Consider the following 26,159-nt stretch of genomic DNA (forward strand, 5'->3'; position numbering starts at 1 on the left):
TATTGTCTTAATACAGTACACGCTCCTAAGTTGGCAAGCCACATGCTACAGGGGAACACCCCGAGAACAAACACAGTTAGCAGTGCAATTGTAAGACTATGAATAGGACCTCCTAAGTAAAAAAAAAATGTAAAAAATAAAATAAATAGGTTGGAAAAAAAATTGGTGCGTGTGTGTATAAATATATATAATATATAATATATAATGTTTGAGTTTACCCCCTTAAGGACTCAGCCCATTTGGACCTTAAGGACTCAGACAATTTTATTTTTACGCTTTCGTTTTTTCCTCCTCCCCTTCAAAAAATCATTACACTTTTTTATATTTTCATCCTCAGACTAGTATGAGGGCTTGTTTTTGGCGTGAGCAGTTGTCCGTTGTAATGCCATCACTCACTTTACCATAAAATTATGGCGCAACCAAAAAAATACTATTTGTGTGGGGAAATTAAAAAGAAAACCGCAATTTTGGAAGGTTTTGTTTTCACGCCGTACAATTCATGGTAAAAATGATGTGTGTTTTTTTTTTTTTTATTCTCTGGGTCAATACGATTAAAATGATACCCATGATTATACACTTTTCTATTACTGTTGCGCTTTAAAAAAATCGCAAACTTTTTAACCTAATTAGTACGTTTAAAATCCCCCTATTTTGAAGACCTATAACTTTTTTTTCATTTTTCCGTATAAGTGGCGGTATGAGGGCTCATTTTTTGTGCCATGATCTGTACTTTTTATTAATACTATATTTGCTTATACAAAACTTTTATAAAATTTTTTATAAATTTTTTTGGGAATAAAATGTTATAAAAAAAAAAAGCAGCTATTTTGGACTTTTTATTTATTTATTTTTTACTTTTACGTTCACGCCGTTCACCGTACGGGATCATTTACATTTTATTTTAATAGTATGGATATTTATGCACGCGGCGATACCAAATATGTATATAAAATCGTTGTTTTTTTTTACACTTTTTGGGGGTAAAATAGGGAAAATGGGACAATTTACGTTTTTATTGGGGGAGGGGTTTTTTCTAATTATTATTATTTTTTTTAAAACTTTTTTTACTTTTATTTTTACACTCTTATAGTCCCCATAGGGGACTATTTATAGCAATCACTCGATTGCTAATCCTGTTCAGTGCTATGTATAGGACACAGCACTGATCAGCATTATCGGTCAACTTCTGCTCTGGTCTGCAGGAAGGCAGATCAGAGCAGAAGACTCCCGGAAGACAGTGGAGGCAGGTGAGGGGACCTCTGTCTGCCGTGCAGGATGATCGGATCGCCGCGGCAGCACTGCGGGCGATCCGATCATCCTGTAAAGTGATCGCGATGCTGCCGATTCCGTGATCTGTATTGATCACGGCATCTGAGGGGTTAATGGGGGACATCGGCGGGATTGCGGGTGTCCGCCATTATCGGCGGGTCCCTGGCTGCGATCCACAGCCGGGACTTGCCGCGCATGATGCCGGCATCGCTCCGATACCCGCGGTTATGCTCAGGACGTAAATGTACGTCCTGGTGCGTTAAGTACCACATCACCAGGACGTACATTTACGTCCTGCGTCGTTAAAGGAGTATTCCAGGAATTTTTTTGTTTTTATTTGACTTTGCTACACGGGCAATAAAGTTAGTGTAGTATATAATAGTGTCTGTACCTGTGTGTGTGTGTGTGTGTGTGTGTGTGTGTGTGTGACAGTTTTCTCGCATTTCTTCTGTGATTTTTGCCCCAATATTTATTTTTTACAGCATATAAAATTATTCAGGTCTCTGGTTTTCCCAGATTGCAGTGCCTTGAGACATGACATCACTAGTCAGGTGTGCAAAGGTAGCCTGTCCTGCTAATGGGGGGAACGAACACTGGGTGGGAAAGAGATAATTTTGCAACATCTAGAGGCACCCTGGTTAGAAAACACTGGTCTTTTGAAAGGAAGGCAGCTCATTTGTGTTTCACTGGGTGGGGTGGCTGATGTGTGGGAGGGAGGAAAGTGACCTCACACTTACAAACAAGGAACTATGGGACTTGTAGTTTGAGATCAAACTTCAACAGGAAATTCCCAGTTCGCAAAAAAGCTAGCCATAGTGTTATGGTAATCTCACAACATAGCCATTTAGCCTCAAGACAAGCGCAGATCCTTCCTAAGCATGTCCATTACTGTCTGTCAGGTACGTACTAAAATCACCTTATGGTGGAGGACCCCTTTAATTGAGAGGTGATTCCCCAACCCATGTGACCCCCCCCAGAACAGACAGTAGCCACAAAAGGGACCTGACTTGACCTATTGATTTTCATGGTAACTTTCGATGTTTCAGGGAATGTTGTAAACCTTTACATTTTTTTGGCCCTATTGATACCTATAAATGACTCTACTGACAGTAGGATGATAAACCAGCAGTCGGATGTTGACTCCATACTTTGATCCTTTTTCTTTGCAGGTGCGGGACTTTTACACCAAAGTGTTGAGCGAAGAAGAACGCCAGAGGCTGTGTGAGAACATCGCCGGACACTTGAAGGAAGCTCAGCTGTTCATCCAAAATAGAGTCGTGAGTATATTGCGCCCAAATATCCTATAAACAGACCTAGAAGTACGTGTTGCTCCCCATTGACTTTTTCCAAATATTTCGAGTAAAATGAGTAAAGTCCGTTTAGACTTCTATAAATACTATAAACTAGGATTGTAGGGCTAAACCCCTAATAGGCCGATTAGAGGTTGGCTTCTCTGTTCTTTGCCCAAGTGCAGCATTTCCCAAACAGGGTGCCTCCAGCTGTTGCAAAACTACAACTCCCGGCATGCCCGGACAGCCGTTGGCTGTCCGGGCATGCTGGGAGTTGTAGTTTTGCAACAACTAGAGGTACCCTGGTTGGGGGAAAACTGCCTAAGGGTACGTTCAGACGCGCGGATTTACAGCATTTTTTTTGCTGTGGATCCGCTGCTGAAGGACCGCTGTATGCTGCCTTTACATATGCCTGCTCGGAGCGGCAATACGCCGCGCATGTGCGAGTGGCCGCGCATGTGCGAAGTACTCGCGCACATTACGGCTGCTTCCCCTGCTCTATGAGCTAGGCAAAGAGCTGCCGCGATGTGCGAGTATACGGCGCATGCGCGTGGTGACTCTAACATCGAAGTGTGTCTGCTCGTAGCGGCGTATTGCCGCTCCGAGCAGACACATGTAAAGGCAGCATACAGAGGTCCTTCAGCGGCGGATCCGCAGCTAAATACGCGCGGAAAATCCGCTCGTCTGAACGTGCCCTCAGAATGTAGTAAAAGAGCAGTCCTGGCCCAACTTTATGATCTATCTTTTTGTGTTTGGGTCATAGGATCCGCTTTCAGACTGGGAATTTAGGCCGTAATGCGGGCGCAAAAATTACGCTTGTAATAAATTGACCTAAGTTAGTCTGGGTTCACACCACGTTTTTGCAATACAGTTCCCTTATCAGGTTTTTGATAAAATACGGATTCCTCAAAACCTGACTACACTGTATCAAAACGTGTGTACAAATTTTAATCCGTATACGGTTTGAGAAATGATGTCCGGTTGCATCCGTTTAAGAAAAAAAAGTATACGTTTTTAACTTTTTCACTCCATTATGAATAAAGTTTCACTTGTTTGATTGAAATTCCAAGAAAAAGAACTGTGCAAAGTCAAAAACCGTATGGTGCAAACTGGATGGAACCGTACGCACATACAGTTCTGTACGGTTCCCACTGACTCCCATGTTAAAAAAAACGTATATGTTTCAATACGGTTTTTCGCCCGGACCAAAAACCGTGGAAGGCTTCGGTTTCGGGTACGGGGAAAAAAAACCTGACAAAACCGTAAAGGATGCAAAACGTACACAACCTGATGCATCTTTTGGCATACGGTGTAGAGTCCATGCATAGGGTTTTCAATTTGGTTCCGTACGGTTCTCAAATTGAAAACTTATACGGGAACTGTATTTCAAAAACGTGGTGTGAACCCGGCCATAGAAGAATTGGATCAGGACCTGCTGTGCTTTTTACAAAACCTTAGTACCCCTGTAATGGAGAACTGTAGTGCAATTTAACTTATCCCCTAGCCGAAGGATAGGGGATAAGTTATAGATTGCGAGGGGTCTGACCGCTGGGGCCCCCCTGCGATCTCCTGTACGGGGCCCCGGCAATCTACAGGAAGCGCCGCGTTGTTCCCAGCCGGAAGTCACGGCAGACACTCCCCCTCCATGTGTCTCTATAGGATATATGGAGAGGGCTTGTCGGCCGCCACGTCATGCCCAGCGGTCGGACCCCCCTTCGGATAGAGGATAAGTTATATTGCTCTACAGTTCTCCTTTAACCCCTTAAGGACGTAAATGTACGTCCTGGTGTGGTGGTACTTAACGCACCAGGACGTACATTTACGTCCTGTACATAACCGCGGGCATCGGAGCGATGCCCGTGTCATGCGCGGCTGATCCCGGCTGCTGATCGCAGCCAGGGACCCACCGGCAATGGCCGACGCCCGCGACCTCGCGGGCGTCCGCCATTAACCCCTCAGATGCCGGGATCAATACAGATCCCGGCATCTGCAGCAGTGCACGATTTCATTGAATGATCTGATCGCCCGCAGCGCTGCTGCGGGGATCCGATCATTCAGAACGCCGCACGGAGGTCCCCTCACCTGCCTCTGTCCGGCTCCCGGCGTCTTCTTCTCTGGTCTGTGATCGAGCAGACCAGAGCAGAAGATGACTGATAACACTGATCTATTCTATGTCCTATACATAGAACAGATCAGTATTAGCAATCATGGTATTGCTATGAATAGTCCCCTATGGGAACTATTCTGGTTTTGTGAAAAGTACAGAAAGCCCTGATCCAATTCGTCTAACTTGGGTCAATTTCCTACAAGTGTAATTTTTGCGCCCATATTACAGCCTAAATTCCCAGTCCGAAAGCGGATCCTGTGACCCAAACACAAAAAGCTAGATCATAAAGTTGGGCCAGGACTGCACTATTACTATGTTCTAAGGCAGTGTTTCCCCAACCATGGTGCATACAGTTGTTGCAAAACTACAACTCCCATCATGCCCGGACAGCCAGTGGCCATAGAGTTGGCTGGGAGTTGTAGTTTTGGGAGTTGTAGTTTTGCAACAGCTGGAGGCACCCTGTTTGGCAAATGCTGCACTTGGGCAAAGAACAGAGAAACCAACATCTGCCTATCAGGATCTCCTTTACCACAGTTCTCCTTTAGCTGTGAAATGCTTTAGGATTTGTTCAGAATGCAGATTCCTCAATGTATCATCCTTGGGTCTTGTTCACACAGTGCTGTCTTTGCACGCACCAAGAATAGCGCTGCGTGAACCCAGCTTTGGTCTGCCAAGAGGGGCCGAGAGCGCTGCATAACCACATTTATAACCAAGGGGATCATGGGTTTTCACTGACTCCATACATCATAGACTTTATATATATATATATATATATATATATATATATATATATATATATATATATATATATATATATATATGTATATGTAAGGCCATGGCCGAACTAAGTTGCCCTTAGTGACTCCACTCAGGACATATGCGCGATTTTAAACAGACTCGTGACGGGGGCTGTTGTGCTTTTGAAACGGCGCATACATTTGGCACGGAGTCACTAGGTGATTGCTTTTGGCCATAGAAGTGAATGGGGTCCACTTCTTCCATTATACAGTGGTCCCTCAAGTTACAATATTAATTGGTTCCAGGACGACCATTGTATGTTGAATCCATTGTATGTTGAGACCATAACTCTATGGAAACCTGGTAATTGGTTCTGAAGCCTCCAAAATGTCATCCAAAAATAGGAAAAAGTGAGGATTAAAGAAAAAGTAAGTAGATAACTAATATAGACAAAGCAAATCCTTACATATAAAAGTAATAAAGATCTGCTGGGAGCTGTAAATCACTGTCTATGTAGAGGACAGGAGCTTCTTCAGGGTCCTGTACATAACATACAATGTCCTAAAAAAGTAATGGAGCCGCCCTCACCTGGTGTCCAAAAGAGGACCTAACCCTGGTACAGGTAAAGAGTACAGAACATGTAATACCTCCCTGTACTGTAGTAGGCGCTACCAGACACCAGTCAGTGCATACACTTCAGTAATACAGATATTTTAACAGTAAAATGTCCATTCGGATTGGTTGGTTCTTTCGACCATTGTCACATTTCACAGATCTGGACTGTCTGTACATTGTATGTTGAGTCTGGTTTCAAGTTACAATGGTCCAGAAAAGACAATTGTATGCTGAAACTATTGTAAGTTGAGGGATCACTGTACAGTATACATCGGCCTCCTCGTTTCGGAGGAATGCAGACGGATACGATTAACAAAGGCTGAAACCTAGTGTGTTGGGAGCATAAATTAGGCTGGGTTCACATCACGTTTTATGCAATACGGGACCGCATATGGCTGGGGGAGCTAAAACCGGGCGCTCCCGTATCCCTGCCGTATGCGGCCCGTATGTAATGTATTTCAATGAGCCGACCGGAGTTTGGCTCATTTTTGCCCCGTATTCGGTCCCCCCCCCCCCCCCCGGACCTAAAAATGAACCAATCTGAGTCAACGTTTCACTCCAGTCAGCTCACTGAAATACTTTACATACGGGCCGGATACGGGAGCGCCCGCTTTTAGCTCCCCCAGCCGTATGCGGTCCCGTATTGCATAAAACGTGATGTGAACCCAGCCTAAGCCGTATGATTGATTGAAATGATATAATATGATTATCTATTAATATTATTGTTCGTTAGTGACAGAAGTGTCAATGGACAGAACATAATCTACATTTCCCTTTTTTACCAGGTGAAAAACTTCTCTGACGTTCACCCTGATTATGGCTCCCGTATCAAGGCCCTGCTGGACAAGTACAACGCACAAGGTCGCAGTAAGGTAAGAATCTCTTTAGCATTAGAGAGAGAAGTGCTGGTCCTGTTTATAAAGATCAGCACTGAGAAGGGGAAAGTGTCTGATCGTGAGGGGTCCGACCTCTGTGACCCCCTGCGATTTTCCAAACAGAGCTCTGTCTCTCGCCTCTGGACGCTGCTTCTGCCCGCTGAGCGCTAAACGAAACCATCCCTCACCTTCTAAGATGGCCTCCTCATGCTTAAAGGGGTACTACGCTGGAAAACATTTTTATTTTTTAAATCCATTGATGCCAGTAAGTTAAACAGATTTGTAAATTACTTCTATTTAAAAATATTAATCCTTCCAGTACTTATCAGCTGCTGTATGCTCTACATGAAGTTCTTTTCTTTTTGAATTTCCTTTGTCTGACCACAGTGCTCTCTGCTGACACCTCTGTCCATTGTAGGAGCAAATCCCTATAGCAAACCTCTACTGCTCTGGACAGTTCCTGACATGGACAGAGGTGTCAGCAGAGAGCACTGTGGTCAGACAGAAAGGAAATTCTAAAAGAAAAGAACTTCTTGTGGAGCATACAGCAGCTGATAAGTATTGGAAGGGTTAAGATTTTTAAATAGAAGTAATTTACAAATCTGTATAACTTAAACTGGCATCAGTTGATTAATAAAAATATGTGTTCCAGAGGAGTACCCCTTTTAACAGTAACGGACAGCTCTGGGTGATTGACAGCTCGGTCACGCTCTGCTCCATCTGCCTAGGTAGTAGAGTGGTGACGTGGGCAGGAAGGTTTCCCCAGAATTCTAAGGAGGACGATTTTACCAAATATAAAATGTTACCGCACGTTATATATGGTAAAATCTGATGAGAGGTTCCCTTTAAATGCCACAATCAATAGTGATCACGGCATTTAAAAGTTAAATGACAAGCGCAGCTCCTGTCCGGTGCCCTTTACTAGGCCTTTGTAATGGTCATAATTCTGCTGGTTATAGTTTGCCTCAGTAGCATAGTATTGATCAGTATAAGCAATTTGATGATTGCGATTGCTTATAAAAGTCCTTTGGAGGGACTACAAAAGTGTGTTAAAAAAAAAAAAAAAAAAAAAAACTCTGAGGTTATATATCAACCCTATTCCACTGTAATTTTACGACCCTATGATTCACGCTATCCTTATTAACACACTGATTAATCTCATTGGTTTGGCACAATAATTATAAAGACGAGTCCATTATAAGATACTATTATGTAGGGGAGAAAAAAAGACAGATGTGGTGCTAATATAGTGGCGGTTATCCGTGGATAACGGATGATTGGTAAAGAGATAAGAACCTGCTCACCTTTTTAAGTGTTGCGCTAATTTCAGGCGCAACACTGATATAAGCCTCGAGCAGGTGTCTTTCCGCAGGTACGCCGGGAGCAGCTGGCCGTCGGGCCTGTCGGAGACTGTGGATAGGATACTGTAGTATTTGTGGGAGGTAGGAATCCCGGCATGGGTCTCCTAAGCCTTCCCGTAAGGTGACTACTTCGGCGCTGCAGCGCTACACCGGTGGGGTGAAATAGCAGTCGGAGAGGGTATAGAGGATGGTGATAGCTTTTTATTGTATAATCATAAAAAGAATCAGTGCTTCTAGGGCTGGGCAGTATGGCCAAATATGTGAATCGCGGTAATTTTTGTAACTTATAGCAGTTCCACTGTATTTAACAGTATTTCCCCCCCCCCCCCCCCCAAAAAAAAAAATGTATTATTAGCCCAGAGCTGTCCCAATCGAGGTACTACTCACATCACCCGCAAGCGCTGCCTCTTCGTCCTCCTGTTTGTTGCGACCGCCGGTAGAGATGAGCGAATTTACAGTAAATTTGATTCGTCACGAACTTCTCGGCTCGGAGGTTGATGACTTTTCCTGCATTAATTAGTTCAGCTTTCAGGTGCTCCGGTGGGCTGGAAAAGGTGGATACAGTCCTAGGAAAGAGTCTCTCTATACTGTACGCTGTATCCCTATGCCCTGGCTGCAAAAGGTAAACAAAAATAAACTACCGCACGTTCCTACGTTGGCCTTTCGCTGGGGACGTGAACGTCGGACAGCCGCCAGCCTATCACCGGCCGCAGCGATGTTCCACCTCGGCCGGTGATAGGCTGAGCGCACTGTCATGTAAGAAGCTGGCTTCTTACATGACAGTGCGCTCAACCTATCACCGGCCGAGTCGGAACATCGCTGCGGCCGGTGATAGGCTGACGGCTGTCCGACGTTCCATTCCCTTGGAAGCTGGTCTGACCGACGGGGGAAGGAGAGTTATAGTTTATTTTTTTTATCTTTTGCAGCCCGGGCATAGGGATACAGTATAGAGCATTGGTCTTCAACCTGCGGACCTCCAGATGTTGCAAAACTACAACTCCCAGCATGCCCGGACAGCCAACGGCTGTCCGGGCATGCTGGGAGTTGTAGTTTTGCAACATCTGGAGGTTGAAGACCACTGGTATAGAGTGTCAGCGCCGGCGGCCGGAACAAACAGGAGGACGAGGAGGGCAGCGCTTGCGGGTGATGTGTGAGTAGTACCCCGATGGGGACAGTGCAGCGCTGGGCTAATAATTAATTGGGGGGGGGGGGCAGAACAGCGCTCGCGGGTCACATATGATTAGTTCCCCGATGTGGGGACAGTGCAGCGCTGCGGCTGATAATTAATTCATTCCCGAGGGGGAGGGGCCAAACCGGTATGGGTTAAAATTCATATCGTGCAGCACAAAAATTTTGGTATTCGGTATGAACCGGTATACCGCCCAGCCCTAAGTGCTTCGTTGGACAACGCGTTTCGGAGGGGCTCCCTCCTTCGTCAGGTCCGCATCATGCCCCTCCGAAACACGTTGTCCAACGAAGCACTGATTCTTTTTATGATTATACAATAAAAAGCGATCACCATCCTCTCTACCCTCTCCGACTGCTATTTCACCCCGCCGGTGTAGCGCTGCAGCGCCAAAGTCGTCACCTTACGGGAAGGCTTAGGAGACCCGTGCCGGGATTCCCACCTCCCACAAATACTACAGTATCCATTATAAGACACTGGAGCAGACAAACACTTATGTTTAAAAAGTCACTCAGGCACATTGTTCTGTTCTTCTCCCTTCACAGAGATGTTTTCTTGTTTGTTTTACTTACTTTATAACCTCGAAAGGTAATGAGATACATGAGATACATGCTCATCAAGATGATTAGATACTTTTACCGTGACAGCTGCGTCTGTCCTTATTTCCATAGTTGAAACAGGGAAATATAAGGAATAATGTCTCTGCACTTCTCATTTCTTTGAAAATGATTTAAAAAAAAAAATAATAAAATAAAAAAATAGCCTTTTCCCTAATAAAAATGTATTGATCCCACACGGTAAATGGCGCAAACGTAAAAAAAATTGTCTTTACTGTAAAGTGCACTGTGTAAAAAATCGAAGCCCCACGACCCCAAAGTTTTATTTATTTATTTTTTTATTTTTATGCCTATTTGGCAGTATGTTTCATGGCAAAATGAAAAGTGTCCTTTACAAAGTACAACTGGTCCTGAAAAACAAAACAAAAAAACAAAAAAAACATGATCTGGGTCTGTGAAAGAAAAATGAATGAGTTATGGCTCTGTTACGGGAAGGAGGAAAAACAAAAACACCAAAAAGAGTGAAAATTTGCCTGGCCTTTAAATGGCCACTGTCAGATATAAAAACTTTTTATGTGTTGTACATCTTGGCAAAACAATAGTTTTTTTTCTAATATAATTCTTTTCACATTTTATTAAGGGGTCCCCCACACCTCCTGGGACACTTGAGTCCCACAGCAGCATGAGGGTGTCCAAGGGTCATGGACACGAGATGGCTGATTGACAAGGCTGCAGGAGGAACACAACCTGCAGCAACACTGCTGTAACAAAGTTTTAGCAAACATGTGCCTCCAGCTGTTGCAAAACTACCTGGACAGTCAAAGGGATGTTTGAGCATGCTGGGAGTTGTAGTTTTGCAAAAGCTGTAGGCACACAGCTGAAGGCAACACTGCTGTAAAAAGTTATCCAAACACTGTACCTCCAACTATTTCTTAACTACAAGTCCCAGCAGTACAGGACTGGCAAAGGATGATACACATGAATGACATAGAAAGATGTAAGTTATACACTCGCCATATTGTCTTTGGTGGAAGAGTACAGGCAATCTCCAATAATCATTGTGTGTGTGCAGCTTAAAACCAGAGAGGAAAGGGTTACAGAGCAGGGCTGCCAGGCTCCCAGCAGTGAGTCAGCTTAATGAGGGAGGGGGAGGAGTCAGCCCAGTGCAGGCAAGAGAGGGACACGCCCCCTCCCTTTCACAAAATAGAAAAGACAGTGAGCAGCTGTAATATGCTATTTCTCGGTTGCTCTTCATTGGGGGACAACGATACTGATGGGTATATGCTCTTGCCACTACGAGGTGCTGAGACTAGGGGAAAAAAGTCTGCTCCTCCCTGGCAGTGTATTCCCGCCCACTGGAAGTGAGGTAATGAGTTTTAACTAGTGTCAGTAGGAGGCAAGACACAGGTTTGGGAGCTCCCCATAACTGGCCTTTAAAAAAGAAAAAAAAAAAAAAAAAAAATTCTAGTAAGGGCTGTAGTCCCAGATTGGCGGGAACTGTCCCAGAAGGCCACCGCTGTTGTCCCCCTGGCTCGGAGTGGCAGGCGCTTCTACAGACGCTGCTCGCCGCTCCTTTTGAGGCAGCTGAGCAGCGCGACCGGATGCTTTCTGGCGCCGGCTGCTTCTCCTCTATTTCCCCCTGTCATAGGAGGAGAGGTTGGCTGCTCTCTCTCGCGCTGCTGAACGGACGAGGACTCTGAGATTAGCTCTGCCCCCATCCCCTCTCCTTCAGAGCGGGACCCGGCAGTTTTATTTTTCTTCTTAGCTTTTACACCTTGTTCACACTGGTGTGGTGCTGTGCGGCGTCCGTTGCTGCTGTGGCGCCGTGTCTGTCGGGGGGGCGTGGCCCCAGGACTGGTCTGAATGGCATTGGGGCTGCTCTGCCTGTGGGTCGTTCCCCCTGTGGGCACTGGTGGTGGTTGCCGCCCAGTGCTACGCCATTTTATGCTAGGGACGTTAGGGACCCACTCTAAATAGGTGGCCTTGACGTGGCGAGTGGGCTTGTGCTTTTTGATCAAAATGTATAATAACAACCTGTTACTTTTTGAATTTATGCTGAGAAGCAAATAGATCAAAATACAAATTGTGGATGTGCGATCATGTCTGTTTTCTCTACTTGCGTTCACAGTTTTATTTTTCTCCCCACCCAGCAGCCATTATGGCTGGGGGAAAAGATAGGTCCGCTATCCGTTTACTCACAGGTGCCAGCGGCTGTGTTGCTAGACGGGGACTTGGAGCATATGTCCGTCCCCCGCTCCCTCTCCTGCAGCGGGAAAGTGGGATTGTAATTCTCCTTCCCAGCCGGTCGCTATTATGGAGGTGGCATAGCTGGAGTCGGCATAGCTCTTCCCCTTCTCCCCCCCCCCCCCCCGGAGGAAGAAAAAGTAATAAATTAATTTAAAAAAAATACATATATATTGTAAGGCTTCCTCCCTGGGGATAGCTCTGGGATCGTCCTTGACACCACCACAGGACACGTTTCCACTTCAATAAACCAGCAAACAGTACTTTATGCAAGTCTGGCTCCTCGTCAGTTTTATTAGACAGGTTGCAGGATAAATAAAGCAGGAACAAACAAAACCCTGGACATCTAGTCACAAACTAAACAATCCACCATGCCCTGGCTATCAACTGGTGGGCTTTTCTCGGCCAGTTAAACTTATGCCTCCTGCAACCTTCTACACACTGTTCACATACAGCGTTTGCAACCTCTTGCTGTGTGTCTCTTCCACACTTGGGGCCACTCACAGCTCGGGCTGCGTGTTCTTCACCAGGACCCCTGCCTCTCCCCTACAGCCACCTTGCTGTCTTCTAGGGAGAGCACAGACTATTGTGTTTGACTTCCTTTTAAACACACTCCCCCTTTCTGCTACCTCATTAATTAGGCCACAGGTGGAAGTTTCTCCAGGGTTAGCTAAGGAAATACACCCTTTCCTTGCCACACTATCACAATATATATGCTTATTTATATCTATATATTTATAGATTTAAAAGTGTGTGTGTGTGTGTATATATATATATGTGTATATATATATGTGTATATATATATATGTATATATATATATATATATATATATATATAATTTTTATTTATATGTGTGTGTGTATATATATATATATATATATATATATACACACACACACACATATAAATAAAAATTATATATATATATATATATATATATATATATATATATATAATTTTTTTTAATTTTTTTTTATATATAATTAATATAATTTATTTTATTATTTTTAACAGAAACCAGTGAAGACCTACATCCAACATTCCGCCAACCTGACGGCAAAGGACAAGTCCAACCTGTAGACGCCGTCTTCCTCAGGATGATCCGTCCACCAGATCTCGCCTTCCTGTTTTTTTTTTTTAATTGTAGCATTTTTGCTTTAATTCAGACCATATGGAATGTACTACGATTCTTGGCCTCTTCGTCCTGACTAATTCTATTCTTAAAGCCGATTTATACGTTAGGGAAACTAATATGCACTTAAGCCAATGATCACACAATAAGAAGATAATACATTTCGGGCGGTCGTCGATTAGTATAGCCTGTGAATCAGTTTGGTTGGAAACGCTTACAGATTCGGTGATCGGCATGCTGCAGGATTTGTAGTTTTATACAACTAACCTTTATTACTAAGCACCTGGAATCGTCTGCGTCGTTTGCCTTTAGGTCTCGATAATTCTGGTTTGATATGGCGCTATTGCAGTGTTTCCCAACCAGGGTGCCTCCAGCTGTTGCAGAACCACAACTCCCAGCATGCCCGGACAGCCTTCGGCTGTCCGGGCATGCTGGGAGTTATAGTTTTGCATCAAGTTGGGAAACATGTAGCCAGTATGGTAGTCTTCCATCTAATGTTGGGGTTGTCTGTAATTGAAAAGGCAATGTCAAATGTTAATTATATAATTGTGTTTTTACAATAAACCCATATGCAGTAAATTGACTGGTTATTTCTGGTACAGCACGAGGCCTGTGCACAAAATTTCTTTCAAACAGCGCCCCGCCTGTCCTCAGGTTGTGTGTGGTATTGCAGCTCAGTTCCATTGAAGTGGATGGAGCCGAGTTGTAATACCACACAACCTGAGTATGGGGATAATGCACACAGTGATGTCACAGTACAGGGATAATACAAACAGTGATGTCACAGTACAGGGATAATACACAGTGATGTCACAGATAATACACACAGTGATGTCACAGTACAGGGATAATACAGTGATGTCACAGTACAGGGATAATACAAAGTGATGTCACAGTACAGGGCTAATACACACAGTGATGTCACAGTACAGGGATAATACAGTGATGTCACAGTACAGGGATAATACACAGTGATGTCACAGTACAGGGCTAATACACACAGTGATGTCACAGTACAGGGATAATACACAGTGATGTCACAGTACAGGGCTAATACACACAGTGATGTCACAGAACAGGGCTAATGCACGCAGTGATGTCACAGAACAGGGCTAATACACGCAGTGATGTCACAGTACAGGGATAATACACGCAGTGATGTCACAGTACAGGGATAATACACGCAGTGATGTCACAGTACATGGATAATAAACACAGTGATGTCACAGTACAGGGATAATACACACAGTGATGTCACAGTACAGGGATAATACACACAGTGATGTCACAGTACAGGGATAATAAACGCAGTGATGTCACAGTACAGGGATAATACACACAGTGATGTCACAGTACAGGGATAATACACACAGTGATGTTACAGTACAGGGATAATACATACAGTGATGTTACAGTACAGGGATAATACACAGTGATGTCACAGTACAGGGATAATACATACAGTGATGTCACAGTACAGGGATAATACATACAGTGATGTCACAGTACAGGGATAATACACACAGTGATGTCACAGTACAGGGATAATACACACAGTGATGTCACAGTACAGGGATAATACACACAGTGATGTCACAGTACAGGGATAATACACGCAGTGATGTCACAGTACAGGGATAATACACACAGTGATGTCACAGTACAGGGATAATACACGCAGTGATGTCACAGTACAGGGATAATACACGCAGTGATGTCACAGTACAGGGATAATACATACAGTGATGTTACAGTACAGGGATAATACACAGTGATGTCACAGTACAGGGATAATACATACAGTGATGTCAGCTCAGGGAAAATTTGTCATCAAACAGGAATATAAACAGCATCATAATAAGTATAATGCACACAGTGATGTGACAATTGCTCACACTGTACAGTACACTATGAATACCTGCAGTGTACGGTATAAGGCAGGTGGACGGGTGACGTGCAACACAATCAGTTTTGGCATTTTCAGTTTGGAATTTTGTGGACAAATATGTAAAATCCCCAAGTAGCAAATTTCCATATTGATGTTTCCTCCATGTGACCACAGAGCTGAGCCATTCGCAATGTGAACTATTGCTTTTATTCATATTAAAAAACATGCATTTTTTGGCAGCTTTTGGTGTCATATGCGCCAAAAACACTGGGTGAACAGGCCAAAAGCTCTCTGATGCTATATATTGCTAAATTGGTTTAACTTCAACATCCATACATACAAAAGCCATTCCCAGAGTATGTAAAAAAAAAAACAACAACCACTCCATGTGGGTCTGGTATTTCATATTTCCATATTGACTCCCAGCTAACATCTGGCAGCTGTGGTTTTCTTAACTTTTACTAGACCATTTAAAATATTGGACCCATATAAACAAATGACTATGCAAATATCAGTAAATGTATAATATATAAACAAACACAAGCCAGCACAGGAACATATTATTTTATTTGTGGCAAAGCGGACGACGCATTTTGGCACAACAAGTGCCTTCCTCAGGTCCAAATAGTGCACTCCTTGTAGATATTAGAGAGTAAGGGTGCTGTCCTGTTCTGGCTTGCGTCCTTATATCTGTGACCACCCCTTGAGCAGCGCCTCCAAGACCGTCCTTTTTTTTCCCTTGGTTTAGGCCGGGTTCACACCACGTTTTTGCAGTACAGTTCCCGTATCAGGTTTTGGATTATTTTTTTTTTAAAAACAGATTCCTCAAAACCTGACTAAACTGTATCAAAATGTGTGTACAAATTTTAATTCTTATACAGTTTGAAAAATGATGTCCGGTTACATCCGTTTTTTAAGAAAAAAAAAGTATACGTTTTGAACTTTTCACTCCATTATGAATAAAATTTCAATTTTTGATTGAAATTCCAAGTCAAAAACCATATGGTGAAAACCGGATGGAACCGTACGCACATACGGTTCTGTACGGTTCCCATCGACTCCCGTGTAAAAATAACTAAAACGTATGTGTTTCAAGGGTACGTTCACACGAGTGGATTTACAGTGTATTGTACGCTGCGGATCCGCTGGTGAAGGCCCCGCTCTATGCTGTCTTTACATGTGCCTGCTGGTAGCAGCAATACGCCGATACGAGCAGACACACTGCAGCGATGTGCGCGGCGTACTCGCACATCGCGGACACTTTCACTGCTCTGAGCTAGGCAGAGAGCTCCCGCGATGTGCGAGTATACTGCAACTCGCACATCACAGTGTGTTTGCCGGACACTTCCGACGTTTCGGAGCGTTGCTGTCCTCCTTCCTCTCACAAAGGGGTAGACAGGTGAGTGTTTGCCGGACACTTCCGACGTTTCGGAGCGTTGCTGTCCTCCTTCCTCTCACGAAGGGGTAGACAGGTGAGTGTTTGCCGGACACTTCCGACGTTTCGGAGCGTTGCTGTCCTCCTTCCTCTCACGAAGGGGTAGACAGGTGAGTCTTTGCCGGACACTTGCGACGTTTCGGAGCGTTGCTGATCCTCCTTCCTCTCACGAAGGGGTAGACAGGGGAGTGTTTGCCGGACAATTCAGACTTTTCGGAGCGTTGCTGATCCTCCTTCCTCTCACGAAGGGGTAGACAGGTGAGTGTTTGCGGGACACTTCCGACGTTTCGGAGCGTTGCTGATCCTCCTTCCTCTCACGAAGGGGTAGACAGGTGAGTGTTTGCCGGACACTTCCGACGTTTCGGAGCGTTGCTGATCCTCCTTCCTCTCACAAAGGGGTAGAGAGGTGAGTGTTTGCCGGACACTTCCAGCGATTCGGAGTGTTGCTGATCCTCCTTCCTCTCATGAAGGGGTAGACAGGTGAGTGTTTGCCGGACACTTCCGACGTTTCGGAGCGTTGCTGATCCTCCTTCCTCTCACGAAGGGGTAGACAGGTGAGTGTTTGCCGGACACTTCCAACGTTTCGGAGCGTTGCTGATCCTCCTTCCTCTCACAAAGGGGTAGAGAGGTGAGTGTTTGCCGGACACTTCCGACGTTTCGGAGCAACGCTCCGAAACGTCGGAAGTGTCCGGCAAACACTCGCCTGTCTAACCCTTCGTGAGAGGAAGCAGGATAAGCTCCGCTATGCCCGTGAAAGGGTGAAACTGCACCGGTTGCTGGATCAGGAGTGTCGGACGTTACTAGTGAGCACTGTGGGTGAAGTAACTTTTGTACTGCTAAAATGTGGAGATTTCTCAAATTTTGTATTAAGAAGCGAAGTTACTAAAGCATTTTCTTACAACGCATTTCAGTTGTCCAGTGTGAATTGCTCCCTATGCAGAGATACCCCACTGGTGGTGCTGGTTAGGACTGTGAGGAAACAGATGGTTCTGGGATGTTTTCTGAGGTCACTGTGACTCGGCTGTAATGTCGTGTAATGTTATTGGAGAGAAGTGGATGTTGTGTAAGTCGATCGCTGCGGTGTGACAAGACCGGCTTCCTGTGTGATGGATGAAAGTACCGAGAAAGGGGAAGAGATGAGTTTTCATCATGACGCAGCAGGTTCCTGGATCCTGCATGACGGAGCTGATTCTTCCCCTACACGTATTTATATGTCCATGGGGGAGATTTATCAAAACCTGTCCAGAGGAAAAGTTGCCCAGTTGCCCATAGCAACCAATCGGATCACTTCTTTCATTTTTAACAAGGCCTCTGCAAAATGAAAGAAGCGATCTGATTGGTTGCTATGGGCAACTGGGCAAGTTTTCCTTTGCACTGGTTTTGATAAATTTCCCCCCATGTGAATAGTCCCATAGATAAGCTCCATTACAGGAAAATATGGAGGTCAGGGGCTAAACAGCCGGGCAACCTCTGAATGAGGAGACGATTTTGGCAACAGATTATTTGCATAACATGGTGTTCTGCAATTCTGCATGACACAGCAACTATAGATGTAGCAGAGCTGAAACTGTTATTTAGGACTTTTATAACCTTGCCATATGTGTGTATTTGGCCTAAGGCTGTATTCATACTTAGTGGTATATATTTAGCATATATGCCAGTAAACCTTCCGACACTTAAAGGAGTACTCCGCCCCTAGGCATCTTGTCCCGCTGTTGGGGAGCACTGGGATACCCGCTGCGGCACCCCGCTATCATTGCTGCACAGAGCGAGATCGCTCTGCGCGTAATGACGGGCGATACAGGGGCCGGAGCATCGTTACGTGACGGCTCCGCCCCTCGTGATGTCACGGCCCGCCCCCCTCAATACGAGTCTATGGGAGGGGGTGTGGCGGTCGTCACGCCCCCTGCCATAGATTTGCATTAAGGGGATGGGCCGTGATGTCATGAGGGGCGGAGCAATGATGTCACGCTGCTCCGTCCCCTGTATCGCCCGTCATTATGCACAGAGCGAACTCGCTCTGTGCAGCAATGATAGCGCAGTGCCCCAGCGGGGATCCCGGGGGTCCCCAGCAGCAGGACCGCGGCGATCTGACATCTTATCCCTATACTTTGGATAGGGGATAAGATGCTAGGGGCGGAGTACCCCTTTATGCCAGTGTTTCCCAACCAGGGTGCCTCCAGGTGTTGCAAAACTACAACTCCCAGCATGCCCGGACAATTGTTTGTGAATTGCCGGTGTGAGGTGGTTTTTTGCGCCCCCATAGATCCATGCGTGACTACTGGACCGAAACTAATTCCCCTAAATCCAGTGGAACAGCGCACAATCCCTAAAGACTCAAATTGCTAAAGTCCCAACCTTTTTTCAATCTCCAGCTAACGCAGCGTTATGTACAGAGACTGTTGCATTTGTGAAGCTTGCAGAAAATCTTCAGTAAAGGTTAAATTTGTTTCAAGAAAGATTCCGGTTGTGGACATTCAGTTCTTATCTACCTCCCTATTGCTCATGGGAGGGGTGGCGGTAGGAAAAGCTATATTGAGGAACCCTCACACTGGCGTCACGAATAGAAAGGGTTAACAAGCACCCTTTAGTAACCGCACAGCTGCACTCCCCTACACTATTCCCCACAAAGCTTACCACAATGAAAATGTATTGTAGTGTGAAAATTGAAACACAGGGGGCAGATATCTTCCAGCAACCCCACGTATTGGATATACGCAAGGTATTGCATACGACAAGTACAGATGTAGTAGAGCTGAGTTCTGCATGGAATGCTTCTTTAAAGGGGCACTCCGGTGGAGAACTTTTTCTTTTTTTTTTTTTTTTTTTAATGAACTGGTGCCAGAAAGTTAAACAGATTTGTAAATTACTTCTATTATAAAATCTTTACCCTTCCTGTACTTTTTAGCAGCTGTATGCTACAGAGGAAATTCTGTTCCTTTTGAATTAATTTTTTTGTCTTGTCCACAGTGCTCTCTGCTGACACCTCTGTCCGTATCAGGAACCTATGCTGTTCTGGACAGTTCCTGACACGGACAGAGGTGTCAGCAGAGAGCACTGTGGACAAGACAAAAAAGAAATTCAAAAAGAACAGAATTTCCTCTGTAGCATACAGCTGCTAAAAAGTGCTGGAAGGGTAAAGATTTTTTTAATAGAAGTCATTTACAAATCTGTCTAATTTTCTAGCACCAGTTGACTTATGAAGACCTAAAAAAAAATGTTTTCCACCAGAGTACCCCTTTAAAGGGGTACTCTACTGGTCAAAGTTTGGAAAATTTAGTTCCAAACGCTGTGTGTGCGCTGCAGGGGTTGGCCACGCCCCATCGTGACATCACATCACGACCCCTCAAAGCAAGTCTATGGGAGGGGGCGTAGCCGACCCCCCTGCAGCACGCGCACATCGTTCGGATCCTAAATGTTTTGAACGCTGGCCAGTGGAATACCCCTTTAAAAAAGACCTCCAGCCACAAGATAGTTGATAGGTAGCTGATCATGGGGGGTCCGACTGATGGGACCCCCATGATCTCCAGAACGGAACCCGGACCCGCAAATGGCGCACGCTCCATTCATTCCTATGGGAGCGCCGAAGAGACCCGAGTACAGCACTCAGGTGCTCCCATAGAAATGTATAGACATCACTGGTAGACATCACATGCTCCTCACTGACAGCCAGGGTCCCGTTCCGGAGACCGCATCAGACCCCTCCGCGATCAGATACTTATCCCCTATCCCAGTGTTTCCCAACCAGGGTGCCTCCGGCTGTTGCAAAACTACAACTCCCAGCATGCCCAGACAGCCGAAGGCTGTCTGGGCAAACAGAGGGTTGTAGTTTTGCAACAGCCGAAGGCACCCTGGTTGGGAAACATAGCTGTTACGCCTAGCGCTCCGGGTCCCCGCTCCTCCCCGGAGCGCTTACGGCGTCTCTCTCTCCGCAGCGCCCCGGTCGGTCCCGCTGACCGGGAGCGCTGCACTGTCATGGCCGTCGGGGATGCGATTCGCACAGCGGGACGCGCCCGCTCGCGAATCGCATCCCAGGTCACTTACCCGTCCCGGTCCCCTGCTGTCATGTGCTGGCGCGCGCGGCTCCGCTCTCTAGGGCGCGCGCGCGCCAGCTCCCTGAGACTTAAAGGGCCAGTGCACCAATGATTGGTGCCTGGCCCAATTAGCTTAATTGGCTTCCACCTGCTCCCAGACTATATCTGATCACTGCCCCTGCACTCCCCTGCCGGATCTTGTTGCCTTAGAGCCTAGTGAAAGCGTTACTGTGTTTGTCCATACTGTGTACTTGACCTCCTGCTATTGCCTTATTGACTACGATTCTTGCTGCCTGCCCCGACCTTCTGCTACGTCCGACCTTGCTTCAGTCTACTCCCTTGTACCGCGCCTATCTTCAGCAGTCAGAGAGGTTGAGCCGTTGCTAGTGGATACGACCTGGTCACTACCGCCGCAGCAAGACCATCCCGCTTTGCGGCGGGCTCTGGTGAACACCAGTAGTGACTTAGAACCGGTCCACTAGCACGGTCCACGCCAATCCCTCTCTGGCACAGAGGATCCACCTCCTGCCAGCCGGCATCGTGACAGTAGATCCGGCCATGGATCCCGCTGAAGTTCCTCTGCCAGTTGTCGCCGACCTCACTACACTGGTCGCCCAGCAAGCCCGACAGATCGCCCAACAAGATCACCAGCTGTCGTACTTGACCACCATGACACAGCAACTTCAGTCGCAGCTACAGCAGCTTCAGTCACAGCTACAGCAATTTCAGTCTCAGCTACAGCAGCAACAACCATCTCCTCCGCCAGCTCCTGCACCTCTTCCGCAGCGAGTGGCCACTCCTAGCCTCCGCTTGTCCCTGCCGGACAAATTTGATGGGGACTCTAAGTTTTGCCGTGGCTTTCTTTCACAATGTTCCCTGCACTTGGAGATGATGTCGGACCAGTTTCCTACTGAAAGGTCTAAGGTGGCTTTCGTAGTCAGCCTTCTGTCTGGGAAAGCTCTGTCATGGGCCACACCGCTCTGGGACCGCAATGACCCCGTCACTGCCTCTGTACACTCCTTCTTCTCGGAAATTCGAAGTGTCTTTGAGGAACCTGCCCGAGCCTCTTCTGCTGAGACTGCCCTGCTGAACCTGGTCCAGGGTAATTCTTCCGTTGGCGAGTACGCCATACAATTCCGTACTCTTGCTTCTGAACTATCCTGGAATAATGAGGCCCTCTGCGCGACCTTTAAAAAAGGCCTATCCAGCAACATTAAAGATGTTCTGGCCGCACGAGAGACTCCTGCTAACCTGCATGAACTCATTCATCTTGCCACTCGCATTGACATGCGTTTTTCTGAGAGGCATCAAGAGCTCCGCCAGGAAAAAGACTTAGATCTCTGGACACCTCTCCCACAGTCTCCATTGCAATCTGCGCCTAGGCCTCCCGCCGAGGAGGCCATGCAAGTGGATCGGTCTCGCCTGACCCTGGAAGAGAGGAATCGCTGTAGGGAAGAGAATCTTTGTCTGTACTGTGCCAGTACCGAGCATTTCTTGGTGGATTGCCCTATCCGTCCTCCACGTCTGGGAAACGCACGCTCGCACCCAGCTCTCGTGGGTGTGGCGTCTCTTGATGCTAAGTCGGCTTCTCCACGTCTCACGGTGCCCGTACGGATTTCTCCTTCAGCCAACTCTTCCCTCTCAGCCGTGGCCTGCTTGGACTCCGGTGCCTCTGGGAACTTTATTCTGGATTCCTTGGTGAATAAATTCCGCATCCCGGTGACCCGTCTCGTCAAGCCACTCTACATTTCCGCGGTCAACGGAGTCAGGTTGGATTGCACCGTGCGTTACCGCACGGAGCCCCTCCTAATGTGCATCGGACCTCATCACGAAAAAATTGAGTTTTTGGTCCTCTCCAATTGCACTTCCGAAATTCTCCTTGGACTACCCTGGCTTCAACACCATTCCCCAACCCTGGATTGGTCCACAGGGGAGATCAAGAGCTGGGGTACCTCTTGTTTCAAGGACTGCCTTAAACCGGTTCCCAGTACTCCCTGCCGTGACCCTGTGGTTCCCCCTGTAACCGGTCTCCCTAAGGTCTTTATGGACTCTGCCTGCCATAAGAAGTGCCTCTCCCCCCCTCCCAGTCCAGTCAGGCAAGCCTCGGTGCCTCCTCATGGCCCCCGTCCTGGTGTCACACTGCCCCGTGCCAGGCCTCGCCCTCTGCCCTCCCTCCCCATTCCCACTCCTGCTGTACTGCCTGCCGTTGAGGAAACCCTCCATTCTTTCCCGGTGTCCTCATCCCAGGGGAGGCAGTTACCGGACAAAGAGAAGGGGGGACCTAAGGGGGGGGTACTGTTACGCCTAGCGCTCCGGGTCCCCGCTCCTCCCCGGAGCGCTTACGGCGTCTCTCTCTCCGCAGCGCCCCGGTCGGTCATGGCTGCACTGTCATGGCCGTCGGGGATGCAATTCGCACAGCGGGACGCGCCCGCTCGCGAATCGCATCCCAGGTCACTTACCCGTCCCGGTCCCCTGCTGTCATGTGCTGGCGCGCGCGGCTCCGCTCTCTAGGGCGCGCGCGCGCCAGCTCCCTGAGACTTAAAGGGCCAGTGCACCAATGATTGGTGCCTGGCCCAATTAGCTTAATTGGCTTCCACCTGCTCCCAGACTATATCTGATCACTGCCCCTGCACTCCCTTGCCGAATCTTGTTGCCTTAGAGCCTAGTGAAAGCGTTACTGTGTTTGTCCATACTGTGTACTTGACCCCCTGCTATTGCCTTATTGACTACGATCCTTGCTGCCTGCCCCGACCTTCTGCTACGTCCGACCTTGCTTCAGTCTACTCCCTTGTACCGCGCCTATCTTCAGCAGTCAGAGAGGTTGAGCCGTTGCTAGTGGATACGACCTGGTCACTACCGCCGCAGCAAGACCATCCCGCTTTGCGGCGGGCTCTGGTGAACACCAGTAGTGACTTAGAACCGGTCCACTAGCACGGTCCACGCCAATCCCTCTCTGGCACAGAGGATCCACCTCCTGCCAGCCGGCATCGTGACAATAGCCCTATCCTGTGGATAGTGGATAAGTTTGTTTTGGCTAGAGATCTCCTTTAAAGGGGTACTCCGGTGGAATTTTATTTTAATTTTTTTATGAACTGGTGCTAGAAAGTTAAACAGATTTGTCAATTACTTTATTACTACATTAAAAAAATATTTACCCTTCCTGTACTTTTTAGCAGCTGTATACTACAGAGGAAATTATTTTCTTTTTTAATTTCTTTTTTTGTTATGTCCACAGTGCTCTCTGCTGACACCTGCAAGAGAAAATCCCCATTGCAAACCTATGCTGCTCTGGACAGTTCCTGACACGGACAGAGGTGTCAGCAGAGAGCATTGTGGACAAGACAAAAAAAAAAAGATATTAAAAAAAAGAACAGAATTTTCTCTGTAGCATACAGCCGCTAAAAAGTACTGGAAGGGTAAAGATTTTTTTTTTTTAATAGAAGTCATTTACAAACTTTCTGGCACCAGTTGACTTATAAAGACCTAAAAAAAAAAAAAAAAAAAAAATTCCTCCGGAGTACCCCTTTAAGAACACACAGTAGGTTTTCTAATAACACCAGACAGCTCTGCTACATCCGGCAAAATCTTGTGTATATGGAATTTTTTTTTTTAATATGTGGGTATAGTAATCTCTCCTCCCTCATTTTTATAGGTCTTAAATACATTCTTCCCCTTCTGATAAGACATGGGCTTGTGAAACGACGCATCTGTAAATAGGAGGAAGGTTGTTGCGACATTTTTTGGCAGTAGCAGCACCGTTAAGATGGGAGGGAGGGGAAATAACAGGGAGGGCGGGTAAAAGAGTCAGATAAAGGGACAACAACAGTCACCGAAAGGACATTTCTTTTTAAGAAAGAGGAAGACGGCCGACCAGAGGACGCTTATTATGGAGCGATCCAAGCAGCACGCTGGGGCATCGGTAAGAATCCCGAAACTTAAGAGGGTGTCTGTATGGGAGTTACGTAAGGGGCATCGCTCCGTAAAGATGTGGTAGGAACGCCTGCCGAAATGTGAGACCTTGGCATGCCAGCGAGCGGGCGAGATGAAGATGCTCGTGCCAAGCGTGCAGGTTAGGCACCTTGGAGTTGTAGGTTTACAATAGGTAAAGCAGTGTTACCCAACCAGGGTGCCTCCAGCTGTTGCGAAACTACAACTCCCAGCATGCCCGGACAGCCAAAGGATGGAGATCGCATTTTCCCAAGTAAATTTTAGCTTCATCCATTGGCATTTATAGGGGTACTCCACTGGAAAACATTATTTTTTTTCATCAACTGGTGCCAGAAAGTTAAACAGATTTGTAAATTACTTCTATTAAAAAAATCTTAAAGGGGTAGTCCAGTGGTGAAAAACGTATCCCCTATCCTAAGGATAGGGGATAAGTTTGAGATTGCGGGGGGTCCGACCGCTGGGGCCCCCTGCGATCTCTCTGTACGGGGCCCCAGCTCTCCGGCCAGATAGCGGGTGTCGACCGCCGCACGAAGCGGCGGCCGACACGCCCCCTCAATACATCTCTATGGCAGAGCCGGAGATTGCCGAAGGCAGCGCTTCGGCTCTGCCATAGAGTTGTATTAAGGGGGCGTGTCGGCCGCCGCCTCGTGCGGAGGTCGACACGCCCCCTTCCCGCGGGCTGTCGGGGCTCCGTACAGGAGATCGCAGGGGGCTCCAGCGGTCGGACCCCCCCGAGATCTCAAACTTATCCCCTATCCTTAGGATAGGGGATAAGTTGTTCAACACTGGACTACTCCTTTAATCCTTCCAGTACTTATGATCCACAGGAAGTTCATATCTTTTTTAATTTCCTTTCTGGCTGACCACAGTGCTCTCTGACCATTTTAGGAACTGTCCAGAGCAGGATAGGTTTGCTATGGGGGTTTGCTCCTTCTCTGGACAGTTCCTGACATGGACAGGGGTGTCAGCAGAGAGCACTGTGGTCAGGCAGAAAGGAAATTCAAAAAGAAAAGCGCTTCCTGTGGATCATACGGCAGCTGATAAGTACTGGAAGGATTAAGATTTTTGAATAGAAGTCATTTACAAATCTGAAACAAAACAAGGAACACGTAGGTGCACTCACCGCTAAGCAGAGACGGTCGGGTCTGGAAGTCCGGTAACGGGATGCCGGGTCACGGCATAAGCGCTGGTGTGTGGTGCTCGGAGGCTACGCCGGCAGTTTCGCATGTGCGAAACTGCCGGCGTAGCCTCCGAGCACCACACACCAGCGCTTATGCCGTGACCCGGCATCCCGTTACCAGACTTCCAGACCCGACCGTCTCTGCTTAGCGGTGAGTGCACCTACGTGTTCCTTGTTTTGTTTCATATTGATGCTTCATGCTTGTGTATGTGCACCCCGCAGGAAACATAGAGATAGGCTGCCGAGGACCTTACTGAAAGTCGTAGAAGGTGATATTGCTTCCTGAGCGCTCTCCCCGTT

The 26,159-nt window shown here is 46.8% G+C and overlaps 2 protein-coding genes across 3 annotated transcripts in view; both read left to right on the plus strand.

The window, feature by feature from the left end:
• Positions 1-13,947, plus strand: part of LOC130277243 (catalase) — a 57,024-nt gene extending 43,077 nt beyond the window's left edge. The window contains exons 11-13 of the mRNA XM_056527708.1: positions 2,439-2,546; positions 6,804-6,890; positions 13,257-13,947. Of these exons, the coding sequence (XP_056383683.1) occupies positions 2,439-2,546; positions 6,804-6,890; positions 13,257-13,322 (261 nt within the window). The 3' untranslated portion in view covers positions 13,323-13,947. The remainder of the gene's footprint in view (positions 1-2,438; positions 2,547-6,803; positions 6,891-13,256) is intronic.
• Positions 13,948-24,521: 10,574 nt separating this feature from the next.
• Positions 24,522-26,159, plus strand: part of LOC130277244 (catalase-like) — a 53,857-nt gene continuing 52,219 nt past the window's right edge. Inside the window, exon 1 of one of the 2 annotated variants that reach the window (XM_056527711.1) lies at positions 24,522-24,650. In XM_056527711.1, the coding sequence (XP_056383686.1) occupies positions 24,618-24,650 (33 nt within the window). In that variant the 5' untranslated portion in view covers positions 24,522-24,617. The remainder of the gene's footprint in view (positions 24,651-26,159) is intronic. The other variant, XM_056527712.1, reaches the window with a different exon arrangement.

Source organism: Hyla sarda, chromosome 6 (genome assembly GCF_029499605.1).
Source record: "Hyla sarda isolate aHylSar1 chromosome 6, aHylSar1.hap1, whole genome shotgun sequence".
NCBI classification, from domain to species: domain Eukaryota; kingdom Metazoa; phylum Chordata; class Amphibia; order Anura; family Hylidae; genus Hyla; species Hyla sarda.